Source organism: Numenius arquata, chromosome 3, assembly GCF_964106895.1.
Source record: "Numenius arquata chromosome 3, bNumArq3.hap1.1, whole genome shotgun sequence".
Lineage (NCBI taxonomy): Eukaryota > Metazoa > Chordata > Aves > Charadriiformes > Scolopacidae > Numenius > Numenius arquata.
In genome coordinates, this window is record NC_133578.1 from 46,657,070 (window position 1) to 46,670,366 (window position 13,297).

The 13,297-nt window shown below is 38.9% G+C and overlaps 1 protein-coding gene across 1 annotated transcript in view; it reads right to left on the minus strand.

Moving 5' to 3' along the window:
- Positions 1-13,297, minus strand: part of NFX1 (nuclear transcription factor, X-box binding 1) — a 65,604-nt gene that overhangs the window by 33,691 nt on the left and 18,616 nt on the right. Inside the window, exons 5-7 of the mRNA XM_074144856.1 lie at positions 9,958-10,063; positions 1,769-1,840; positions 3-142 (exon numbers count right to left, since the gene is read on the minus strand). Coding sequence (XP_074000957.1) covers positions 3-142; positions 1,769-1,840; positions 9,958-10,063 — 318 coding nt within the window. The remainder of the gene's footprint in view (positions 1-2; positions 143-1,768; positions 1,841-9,957; positions 10,064-13,297) is intronic.

The following is a 13,297-nucleotide window of genomic DNA, read 5'->3' on the forward strand; positions in this document are numbered from 1 at the left end:
ACCTTGCTGTACTGTTAATTGGCAAGGTGAACATTTTCCTGCATGGCACACTTGAGTACAGCTGTGCTTACCACAGTTTAAAGTATTTCCACATACATTAGAACAGTGAATTTTTGTTGATTGGCCACAGCGAACTGAATGACTGTAGAGAAATGACACCATAGTCTGTCAGCTACCTTAATATCTATAGAACATTTATTAAAAAGGAAAATATACTTTTTCAGTAAAATGCCAAAGCCTCTGAAAGGGAGCATAATTATTAATGAAAGAGTTTTTAGGAAATAACCACCCTATTTTTCCCCTTGCTGTCCCTCTCCCACCTCCCTAACATAGGACACATCACAGTAGTGAGTCTACAGAATTTTCTCTCAACAAAATGAAAAAAAAAAGTGATGCTATAACTTGAACCTAATGTAAGGTTATGCATCGTGCCAGAAGAGCAGAAAGTTCTACTACAGATAAGATCATTTAAATCTTCAGAAACATAAGTCCACTGAGCACAATGAAGATAGGGATGTGGGCCTTAATAGCGAGTCAGTAGTCTATGAAAAGAGATGTTTTTTTTAATTAAATTGTTAAAAAAGGGACAAAACAATAAATTCTCCTCGTTTTCCATTCTGGCTGACCTCATATAATTGCTGTAAAATGTGTATTTGAAATAGTAACTTTAAAACATCTTAAGGTCAGAGGTATCATAGATCTTGGATGCTATTACAGTACATACGAAAAAATGCTATTTAGAAGCAAATTTTAAGTATCACATGCAGTATTACAAAAATCAGCAATCTGGGGAAAGTAGCTGGCACCTGGGAAAAAAATAATCAAAGTTGGTTGCATCTATTAAACTTTTAAATGCAAGGAATAGGTAGAATAAAAATGTGGAAAATAAAACTCAGTAATCTACAATCAATCCATTTTTCTACTGAAGGTAAAGTACTTTCAACTACAAATACTGCCACAGAAGTAGCTGTACCTTCCTTTAAAAAATTAAGATCATTTAATATTACATTCAAACTTTCAGAAATCATTGTAGAAGGCTGAAAACCATTTTTCTAGAGCAAGAATGCTAACAAAAAATCAGTTTTTGTTAGTCTGGGTTCTGGAAACAAGCCCAGGCAAACATTTTATTACACAGAATTAGTTCTAGGTATCTAGAACAGGGACTCTAAAGACTCAGAACAACTTAATATGAGAGATCACAGATAGTACGGGCAGTACAACCTTGCTGTTGGCAATGACACTACATGTATCAAACATGTAAGGAAGAGATTGCCTTCAAGTCTGGAAAATACTACAGACTTCTCTCTTGCTAGTGGTACAGCTTCCCAGAAATGTACACGTTATTTTTGAAAAAATAATTTCTGGAATGGAGTAACTCAACATTACATTTCATTCAGATAGAAAAGGTGTGAACCTTTTTCTACTTCTTTCTCTGTGTCTTCTACAAAATAAAATTAATAAATACTAGCATAGGATTTCAAAATTAAGTCAACTCACAGACTGCTTGGACAATTCAGCTACATGTATCATAAAAAGCTATCTGTTAAAATGAATTTAATTTTTTTTTCTTAAAAGATTAGAAAGTGATGGTGTATTTTTAAAACATAAAATTCTCCAAATTATTTTAGCACACACATAAAAGATACACCTCAGAATACACTTTTGTCTGTAAATTTTTAATAAGCTGTAAGAAAAAAAAGTTATTGTATAAATTTTCAATAAACTATCTGTATATAAATTTTTGTTTGTATAAAAGAAGCAGTCTCACCTAGTTTGTCCACATTCACACGTTTTTGTCACAAAGGCTGGGCATGAAGGGCAAGGTCCTGGATGGCACAGGCTTAAAAATAAATCAAAAAAGCAAATAAAGTTGTAAAGTTAACTTTAGCTTTACTACACTCCCATAAAAACAATCCACCATGACTCAATCAGCAGTGCATTATCAGAACATTATACAAGCCACCTGCACTCCTGCAGGGTATGAAAGCCTTATTAACACAAGAAAAAAATATTAGATTATTACAGTGGCATCAGTCTCAAATATCATTGATGTTGAAGGAAAACTTTAGTATTGCTGCTGCTGTCAAATCAACAGTAACAGTGCTACTAACAAATTTCATATTTTGCATTTCACCAGCAGACATGCATCAACTCAAGTGTGTTCATCACTGAGAACACTCCAAACAAACATCATGTGTCCAAACCATTAATATGTTTATTTCTTCAGTGATCTTAAATAGATTAGAGACAAAAAATACTTCTCTATGAATTTCTTCTTTTGAGTTCGTGGTGTTGAGTCTCGTGGCGAGAACTCAGCATTTCTTACCACCACCAGTAAGAGCTGTTGCCCCTCTTCTTGTAAGGTAACACATGGGAGATGCAGTAACTCTGCTTCAGTTTTCTTTCTTACCATCAAGTGCAATTTCCTGTGGGCCTTATCAGTGTCAGTCCTTTACTTGATTAGCAGATTTCACCTCCTACTTCAAGAAACACTAGATGGTCCCTAACTGTATAGAAGACCTCTGTTGGACACCGACAAGCCCGTGTTTGTGAAATTATACTTTTAATTAACTTGTCTGCGCTCTTCCTTAGCCAGCTCCCAGTTACCTTCCTTTGCAAATACAGCAACTCTTATGTGGAACAATTATCAGCCAGGACTGACCAGCCCAGATGTCCTAGCCAAAAGTAAAAAAAAAAACAGAACAAAACACCAAAAACCCCCATAAACACAGACTACCCAATTACATGGTAATTACTAACTACCCCAAGTACCATCACTATGCAAATACTAATTAGTACACCAGTTACTATAGTCATATGCTATGTAATTGAGTCATGTCAGCACTTGTCAACAGTGGTCTGGCTCCCTTCTTCCTCTAACACTCCTTCCAGTCAACAACAAGCCTAATCTATCACCCAACTTACGCTAGCTCTAACAGTAAAGCCAAGCCATTACACAATAAACCAATATAACACAAAAAAACCACCACCAAAACCAAAACAAACCACCCAGGAAACCACACCACCACAACCCTCTCTCTTTGACAGGTCAGTTTTATGGCATAATGAAGAGTTAAATAAGCACCAAAGCAGGCACAAGGAAAGGGAGAAAAGAGCAAAACCAGATGGCACAAGGAAAACGCAATACAGAGGGAAACAGGATGAAAGCAAAACCATTAAATTAACTAAAACTGCAAAACTGTATTGTGGAAATTCAGACAATGAAAATTAACTTATGCATTCTGCAACAGGAAACCTCTTGTAAAAGGACAGCACTATATATTTCACTGTCTTGACTTCAATTCTCACAGGCGCATGTAAGATTCTAAAGGCTAGATGCCAGGTTCTAAACTTAAGAATCAAATTTAAAGTAGATATAAACTCAAAACACTATGATCTAGGTCATAACTTGGAAAAGGGAGAAGACACATGGTCTTCAGATACCCTGTCACATTAAGTTTTCTACCTGGTATACTCTTTTCCTCAACACTGTCATACTCAAGCAATGTTAATATTCCTTCCTTAAGTCCAGTCTTGGCACGCTTTCTCATGATACTATACCACACAACGGCAATTTATACTGATCACAGGTATTTTTAAGTCATAAATACCTATAATAGTAGACCACAGTCTTACAGCAAGGTTCCTTCTTTTAGAAGAGTATCACACAATTAATTTCCAGACATCTCCAAGTTTTGATAATGTGTGTTTCTGAGAAAGTTTTGAGTAAGCTTGTGTCATTTGTTAACATGAACAGAAAAATTCTAGTAATGCAAAAACCAACCCTTTGAAACCAAATTTCTCATTTTAAAAAATAACTATTCCTTATGCATCCCTCCAGATACACGGACTTGCACGCTACTTGTTTAGCAAAAGCCTCTGGTACAATTTGGTTTATGCAGAAAAAGCATACTGAACCTACAGTACATTTACAGTTCCAGGATTTACTTAATCAATACAACGACAGTCAAGAAAGAAATTAAAATGTCATTCAGCAGACATACACAGAAAGTGCAGAAAATTCTCCTTAAATGATAAAGAGAGGTGATAACTTAGAGTTTTACTCTGTTTTAAGGGACTAAGCAAAAATTTAAGTTAAATGACTTAACAGTGTCACAAACTAAACTCAAAAAGACAGGCTGAAGACTTCAGTAATAACTTCTGTTCAGTGAATACAGAGCCTTACTTTTACTGAAGGTCCATTATCTATCATTAGCATGGAAGAATTTATTCACAATTTAGTGCTGCTGCTCTAGAGAACTAGCATACAAGAAAGGTTGTGAGGATAGATACATCTAGACACAGGAAAAAATAAACTTCCATTTCCCTGACAGTGAAAATACTATATACTGTAAGACAGCCCAAAGGGACTTCCAGTAACTGCTGTGCAAAAGATTACAGCACCAAAGATCTATGAAGGAAGACCAGACACTAACATTTAAACTAGGAGAGAGAAAGTTACATTTACCGCCTTTGTAAGTCCTTTTTCAAACGCTCCCAAGGCCTTGCGTCGTTCAGGTTGGAAGGGAAAACTTCAGAATCTTAGAAGAAGTTTATGTTTATAATGAAATTTATTATCAGGAACATTTTCTTGAAGGTTAAGCTAGATGTTTATTTGATGGAGAAGCTAACAGCACAAAATTAATTGCAGTGTATTTAAACAAAAAGCGTGAACTCACTTTGTGAAGTGCTGTACACGCCACAGCTAACACTAGCAGAAGGCTTGCAAAGCGCTCCCTTTTCAAACAGCTGCTTGCATGTTCCTCAGCTCTGCCGAGAGCTGTTTATACAAATGGTTACTAACCCATTTCAATAAATCTGAGCAAATATTAAAGATTTATTATTAAAGCAGTGTAAATTAGCCTCACTCATTTTCACCAAAATGGGCTAGCTAGTGCCACACTTAACACAAGCATCCAACTAAACTCTACACCATGGAAAGGAGATTAACACAATGACATCTATATTAAAAAAAAAAGTCAGGTTGAAGAAATACAGTTGGGAACGGGCCAACCATTAAAAAAAAAAAAAAAAAATCCATACACAAGGTTGGAAGCACCTCTCCTATGAAGACAGGCTGAGAGAGCTGGGGTTGTTCAGCCTGGAGAAGAAAAGGCTCCGGGGAGACCTCATAGCAGCCTTCCAGTAACTAAAGGTTGCCTACAGGAGAGATGGGGAGGGACTTTTTACAAGGGAGTACAGCAGTAGGACAAGGTGTGACAACTTTAAACTGAAAAAGGGTAGATTTAGATTAGATATTAGGAAGAAATTCTCTGCTGTGAGGGTGGTGAGGCACTGGAACAGGTTGCCCAGAGAAGCTGTGGATGCCTCATCCCTGGCGGGGTTCAAGACTAGGCTGGATGGGGCTTTGAGCAACCTGGTCTGGTGAGACGTGTCCCTGCCCAGGGCAGGGGGGTTGGAACTCGATGATCTTTAAGGTCCTTTTCAACTCTAACCATTCTATGATTCTATTTTAAAAAAGTACAAACCCCCAAAACCCAAAATATAAGTGAATAACCAAAATATCAGTTAAGCAGAAAATAATTTGTTTTGGTGGTGTAAAGGGGATCAACACATACATGTAAGCTGGTGTCCCGGTTTGAGGTAAAACAGAACCAATTTTCTGTTTGGAAATTTTACTTTTTAACTAAGCCTCTTCTATCTAACTGAACTCTCTGAAATTAACAGCATATTGTCCAGACACCGTTCATTCTCAGAATGCTGAGACTTGATTATTTGTAATATGCACTAAGAAATGGTACGCAGAAAGACTCTTGCTTGTACTTATTGCTATAACAACCAAGGTCAGCTAACTTTGTTATCTGCCCCGCTGGAGGGTCAGAAGTGGGAAAGTGTAGAGAGGTTGCACCTGTGGGGAGGAGCAGACAGGGCAGGCGACCCAAACCTGACCAACAGGGCATTCCATCCCATCTGCATCAGTATAAAACCTGAGGGATCAAAGGGTCAGCTCTCCTTCCTCAGTGACCGGTGTCCAAGGAGGACTCTGTGTTTGTCTGCCTTTGATCCCAATCTGTGCATTCCCATATCCAGATCTGGAAACTGGCTCCCGTCCATCGCTGAGTCCAGCCTGGGACTTCCCCAGTGCCTGTCGGTGACGCAACAGTCATCCTGGGAGCTTGATACAGTTTTGTATATATTGTATATATTTTTTTAATATTATTTTACAAATATTTTCATTAAAGTAGTTTAGGGTTTTTTTCTTAAAATCATAAGTCTCTCTCTCTCTCCCTCCCCTCCTTGGAGAGAGAGGTGGGGGAGAGCATCTGTCATTTCAGTGGCCAGTCCAGCCCAAACCACAAGAGCCTGTTACAGGCAACAGCAGGCTGAAGAACTGTTATATCTCTGTAACCTCCTTTTCTAAATCTCAACACCAATTTCAGACATTCCTTACAAGTGTAAGAGAGATACCAAATAATTTGAAAGCCATAACCACCAGGGTCACAAAACCTAAGGAAACATAGCTGTGATTCAAGCTGAAAATATGCAGAACGCATACATTTAAGTACATCATTTTAGACAGTGCTTAGAGACAAAGGTCTCAAAAATGACAGTCTAACACTGGAAAGTAGAAAACTATGACCAATTAGACCCTCCACCCATACAAAACACTCCTTGCCTGAACCTGGCTGTCATCCTAATCTCTCTTAACCAGGGTATGAGCTTTAATATCCTGTCCAAAAGCGTCTACGTGATGCTGAGAGCTCTAGACATTCTTATTACCCATATCAGGATGTGTTCTCTTTTGAATCTTATTAATGATTTTCATCAATTTCTTGAATGCCCTGCCTAGCAGAACACATTTGATGCATTCTGAATTTGCCACCTTCTGATTTAATTGAAGGTCTCATTTCCTGCTCAGGGAACACAGCGTGGGAGAAAATCTCCATATTTTCAATGTTTTCTTGATAAAACTAATCACTTTACAAAGTATTCCAGTGAAAGTATCCAAATCTTTTCCCACGATTTTTCTCCTCAGCCTCAAGAGTCTGATGCTTACTCGAGTTTTAAAGGGGAAACAGATTCTCAAGTAACTTACATCAAAAATAATGTAACCACCTAAGCAGCACTTGGAATAGCACAACTGGCACCACCAAAAGACTGACATCTGACATCGCTCTCAGAGCTGCTCATTCCACAGGGGACAATCATTCGCAAAAGCCTAACATGTAGCACAACACAATACATAAAGAAGGCAGACAGCAGGAGGGAGGCTGAAGTTTAGGCCACCAACAATTACTACAATGGCTTACTCAACAACATCTCCTGTACTCTGCACAGTTCATCTACAAGGTAAGAGGGAGCGAATACAAGCATCCTAATGCAAAGCAATGACAACAACGTTCCTCTGATCTCACATATGAGGAGAAAAGAGAATGATGCTTGTTCGATCCTGGTAGCATCGCATCAGATAGCTGCTGTGTAGATGCATGGTGTGTGGTTTCTGAAAACTCAGACAATACTGCAATTCATATTCTGTTGCTAGGCACTGCATAAATCTGATATAAAGAGCAGGACATATAGCTATAAGCATCTAAATCTCCCTTACTCTGTTGATGCAATAGTTTCTTATCTTTCTTTGTGGCTAAGTAAGAATCCCGTAACTCAAAAATCAGGTTCCCCAGGACTCAGATTCAAGTCCTACCAATGAATAGGTTTCACAACATGATTCATCCAGATTAGCTCTGTCAGAGGCACACAGACCCCAGACACAGAGGTCTGAGCAACTGGAAGACAATGGATGGAGCTTGACTTCAAATGAGAGTCCCACATACTTCAACCACAAAGAGTTTCCCAGAATAGATGGGATTAAATACTGGAGAAAGGGCAACATCAAGAACACCACACCAAGACTCGGACACCACACCAGACTCAGTCCACTGCCCATAACAACGGACACATACCTTTTATTAGCTAAAGCCACACACACCTGAGAAGAGCATGAAAGAATTCACTGTCCCATCATACTATGAGGTAGAAGGTCTTGATAATGACATGGAACATTTGACCCAGAAGCGGGGGTGAGAGGGGGAGAGAGAGAGGGGGAAAAACAAAAAAGCTTTTAGGATCTCAGTCAGCAGAATAGCATTTCTGGTTCAAACCTTATCACCCTACGGGAACCTGTGAGAGCAGGGGAAAAAGGCACACAGCAGATCCACAGTTCAAAGAAACAAGTGCTTGAAAGAAAAAGAGTTCTGAGATCATCTAAACTCAAGCAAGAACCATGAAACAAGTCAGAAAGTGCCAAAAACACCCATTATCTTGATCTGCACCCTCGCTGTTTCCTTACCTCCAGGACTCAATCTCAGTGTGGTTTTACTCATGCGGAACCAGCTGAATGATGACACTTTTAAATTTGTTATAACTTAAACTGGTAGCAATTGGGACTTTAAAAGACCCCAATTTTCACAGCTCTTGATGCAGATCAAGAGGGACTACAGGGACTACAAATTTGTATCTTGCAATAGGCACAATATTGCCACCACTATTCAGAAGACTTCCCAGAAGAGAATGCCAGAGTCTGGGCCTCTGCTGTAGACTGGAACAGGAATTAAGAGGAAAAGAACGTCTCTTTCTTCCCAGCACTACAGGAAAGTTCATCAGGTAGCAAACTGCAGTCAGGGAGTTCACAAAGCAGCTAAGGAATCTACTTATTTCTGACTGGGCAAAAAAGTCCCACCGACACATGCCTCTCCTGAGATGGAGGCCAGCAGCTGGCCTTCAAAAGAGTCAGTGTTCTGCTGAGTCAGGGTATCAGCTACATCAAACATAGTCTGAAAACTGATCCATGTTTCAGTTTTACACTGCAAACCACAGCAAATGGGATTTAGTATGATGATGAATTACGTAAACAGCTATAACACTGAAAAGACCGTCTAAAAAGAAATTTAATATTTTCATATGTGGGGAAAAAAAGTATTAAAGAGTAAAGAAATATTCTTTCATTCAGTAAGATCTTGAAAAAGGTTTGAAACAGAACACAGTAAATAAAAAGTCTGGAGTAAAGTTCTGAGTTTTAGTAAACCTTGGAAGAAGTGTAAAATGACAATCTATTTGATGGAATGACAGAAGTTTTTGATTGTGTTCCAAGAGCAGAAACAACCACTTCTGACTACTAAAAATTTCTCAAAACAGAAACATGAACAGGCATTACGGACCAACTTCCATACATGGAAAACAAAGCTAGATACACCAGGAACAACATATAATTTATTTTTCTGACTACCAAGCATATTTACACATTGAAAAAGCTCGCCTAATGCTGTTAACCTTATCAATATAATACTACCACACTGCTAAAAAAGATCTAAAGGAAAACATCCAAAACTGCAAATAGCATTACTCTTTGCCTCTCTTCATTGAATTATAGTAATAAATGTTAGCAAAAACAATCTGAGTTACTTATACTAAGATCTCCATGAGGGATTCTCGTTGAACCACCTGGTGGTCTCAACAAATAGATAAGTACATATAATGTCTTCTTATCCTCAACAGTTTACAAGCCAATGAAAAGAGAAAGAAACAAAAGACAGAAGTAAGTGGCGTCAAGTACCACTCATCTTAGCTTAAGATATACAAACAGTATTACAGGAAAACCAGCACCTAAAAAAATCTCGTGGACCACTGGATACACGTTTAAAATTACTTCTAGTCACGATTATTTCTTTACTTGAGTGAAAGTTCTTGAAAACAAGTCAGGCAGCTGGTTCAGTTGATGGAAATGTTGCTACAACTATTGCTGCTGAACTGTTCATTCTCTCATATGAACTCGCCTTAGACATACAAACACAAACAGACTCTATTTCTTCCAGGTTTCAGTTGAGCTATAAACCAAATACACCTTTCTAAGCATATCCTCTAGTAAAAAAATATCCAAACACAGTCTTCAGAAATTTTCTCTAAATCATTTCAATATTCATATGATAAACTTTTACTTACATGTTACAAAGATGTGGACAGTCTAAACACTGTCTCTTCTTTCCACAAAGTTCCCCACAGCTATGTGGGATTTCATTTCTATTCCATTCAGGATTGTGCACCTTACCTAAACCGCGTCAAAGACAAAAACGTATTTGTTGTCAATATCAAATCTGGGAAAAACATCACACCAGAAAGAAAAAGCTGTATTTTCAATACTGGTACTAGTCTTCTTTGAAAAACAAAACAACACAAAATGTTTTTATTTTTCTCAGCTTTCAGTGTTGATATATACTCAAGTTCTTTAAAAGTAAATGCCACCAGAATATCAAGCTCCAGAGGATTCTTTCCTTCTATGCTCTTAGCAGGCACTTAGGTAGCTGGTATTTTACATTAAATTAAACTGATAAAATACAAGAAAATTAAAAGCTCCCTTTAGTTGGTCAGGCTGCATAGTAGTTAAGAAAATTAAAGTGTGAAACCTCTTGCTGCCTCAACATAGAAGAAAAAAAAAAAAAAGGACAAAAAAAAAAAGATACCATTCCCAGAAAATAAGATCTAGCTGGTAAGGTGGTGGGGAATAGGGGCAGAATGAAATGAATGGGCAAATTATAAAAGTCACTTCTTTAAAAAGAAGCAGACTCTACATAAATCTAAACATTAAAAGTTGACATTTTGATGAATGCAGCAGGAAGTCTTGAAAAAGAAGTGATAAATGCTAGCTTCAAGTATTCTGTATTTGAGATAAGCACTATTTTAATTAATAGAAGAATAACAAACCATGTTTTAATTAATCTGACATACTGTTAGCAAATCTCATAGCTCTAAGTGCATGAGATGATCATCAGGGCTAAAGTTAATTGCCACGGTTAATACATGCAAAACTAATCTGGCCCTCCACAGGAGACAACTGAGGCAGTGTTACAAATTTGAATTGCAACTATTAAAACACCCAGAAAACGTATTTTTGGTGGCATAGTTATATCATTTCAACTCTTTTAGTACAACTTTGTATATTCTACAAGTTAGGAAAATGCAAATATCATTTATTCACCCAACTTTCAATTAAACTAGTTGAATACCCAGGAAAATGCTGAAAATCAGAAGATTCCAAAGAAAAATAAAGTAGAATTTTTGTCATGGAATGGTGAAAAAACTCACACAACCACACTCAACACATAGTCAGTATTTTACACCAAAGAGAAGACAGCTTTATATAAGCAACTGGTAATGTCCAAATGCCCTATCATTGATGTAAAATTATCTATAGAAGATTAAAGTTGTATGTTCCGAAATGGTGCTCTGCTAATGTTAACACCGGGCACCACTTGAGGTCCTACTGTAGATCTCCGCAAACTATGAAACAGTCTTTAAGCCTAGGCAGATTTTCTTTCCTATTTGACAGATGGACAGCCTGTCTTCAAAGTGTAATTTTCATTTTGAATCAAAACATCCATTCTAATGGAATTATTATCCCTATACTCATAAGATTTCACATAATGCCATACAAAAACATTTACCTATATGACACTGTTCTGAAAACACTGACTCACTGAAACATCTAGATAAAGAGAACTTTCCATAAAATTACCTATAACAGCATAAGTCTAGTTTCTTTAGGGCAAGTTCACTGATTCCCAGTCTTTGTCTCAATTCCAGAATATTCTGTTTTGTAGAAAGCAAGGTGAAACTTTCCAGTGACTCTGACTTAAGGAAGGGGAAGCTTTCTGAAATCAACACAAATTTTGAAAGTGTAAATCCCAAACAAAATTTATTTATATGTATGCAATTAACTAATTGTCATGGTTGCAGTTAGGATAGAGTTAGCACTAAACCAGCTGCTAGCAAAAAAGTTATGTTTTGGATTTGGGATGAGAATAGTGTGGTTTTAGTTGCTGCTAAGCAATCAAGGCCTTTTCTGCTCCTCACACCACCCCGCCAGCAAGCAGGCTGGGAGGGCACAAGAGGTTGGGAGTAGACACTGCCAGGACAGCTGGCCCCAACTGACCAAAGGGCAATTCATAGAAATCATAGAATCATTCAGGTTGGAAAAGACCCTTGGGATCATCGAGTCCAACCATTGACCCGCTGCACCATATCCCCCAACACCACATCTAAACAACTCTTAAACACATCCAGGGATGGTGACTCAACCACCTCCCTGGGCAGCCTCTTCCAGTGTCTGACCACTCTTTCTGTGAAGAATTGTTTCCTAATGTCCAGTCTAAACCCACCCTGTTGCAGCTTGAAGCCATTCCCTCTTGTTCTATCGCTGATTACCTGTGAGAAGAGACCAGCACCAACCTCTCTACAATGTCCTTTCAAGTAGTTGTAGAGAGCGATGAGGTCTCCCCTCAGCCTCCTCTGCCTCAAACTAAACAGTCCCAGCTCCTTCAACCGCTCTTCATATGATTTATTCTCCAGGCCCTTCACCAGCTTCGTTGCCCTCCTCTGCACTCGCTCCAGCACCTCGATATCTCTCTGGTATTGAGGTGCCCAAAACTGGACACAATACTCCAGGTGTGGCCTCACCAGTGCTGAGCACAGGGGCACAATCACCTCCCTCCTTCTGCTGGTCACGCTATTTCTAATACAAGCCAGGATGCCGTTGGCTTTCTTGGCCACCTGGACACACTGCCGGCTCATATTCAGCCACTTGTCAATTAGAACTCCCAGGTTCTTTTCTGCCAGGCAGCTCCAGCCACACTTCCCCAAGCCTGTAGCGATGCATGGGCTGTTGTGGCTCAAGTGCAGGACCCGGCACTCGGCCTTGTTGAAGCTCATACCGTTAACGTTGGCCCATCGATCCAACCTATTTAAGTCTCTCTGTAGAGCCTCCCTGTCCTCATGCAGATCAACACTCCTGCTTAACTTGGTGTTGTCTGCGAACTTACTGATGATACACTCTATGTCCTTAAAAAGATGTTAAACAGAAATGGTCCCAACACTGAGCCCTGAGGAACACGACTTGTGACCAGCTGCCAGCTGGATTTAACTCCATTGACCACCACTCTTTGGGACCAGCCAGCCAGCCAGTGCTTGATCCAGCAGATCATATGCTCATCCAGGCCATGAGCAGCCAGTTTTTCCATGAGAATTCTGTGGAGAACAGTGTCAAATGCTTTTCGAAAGTCTAGGTAGACAATATGCACAGCCTTTCCCTTGTCCAATAATAGGGTCATCTTGTCATAGAAGGAGGTAAGGTTCGTCAGGCAGGACCTGCCTTTCCTAAACCCATGCTGACTAGGCCTGATCCCCTGGTTGTCCATTACATGGCTTGTAATGGCACTCAAGATGATCTGCTCCATGAATTCCATACCATGTGACATCATGCTCAGTATATAAAGCTGGGAGAACAAGG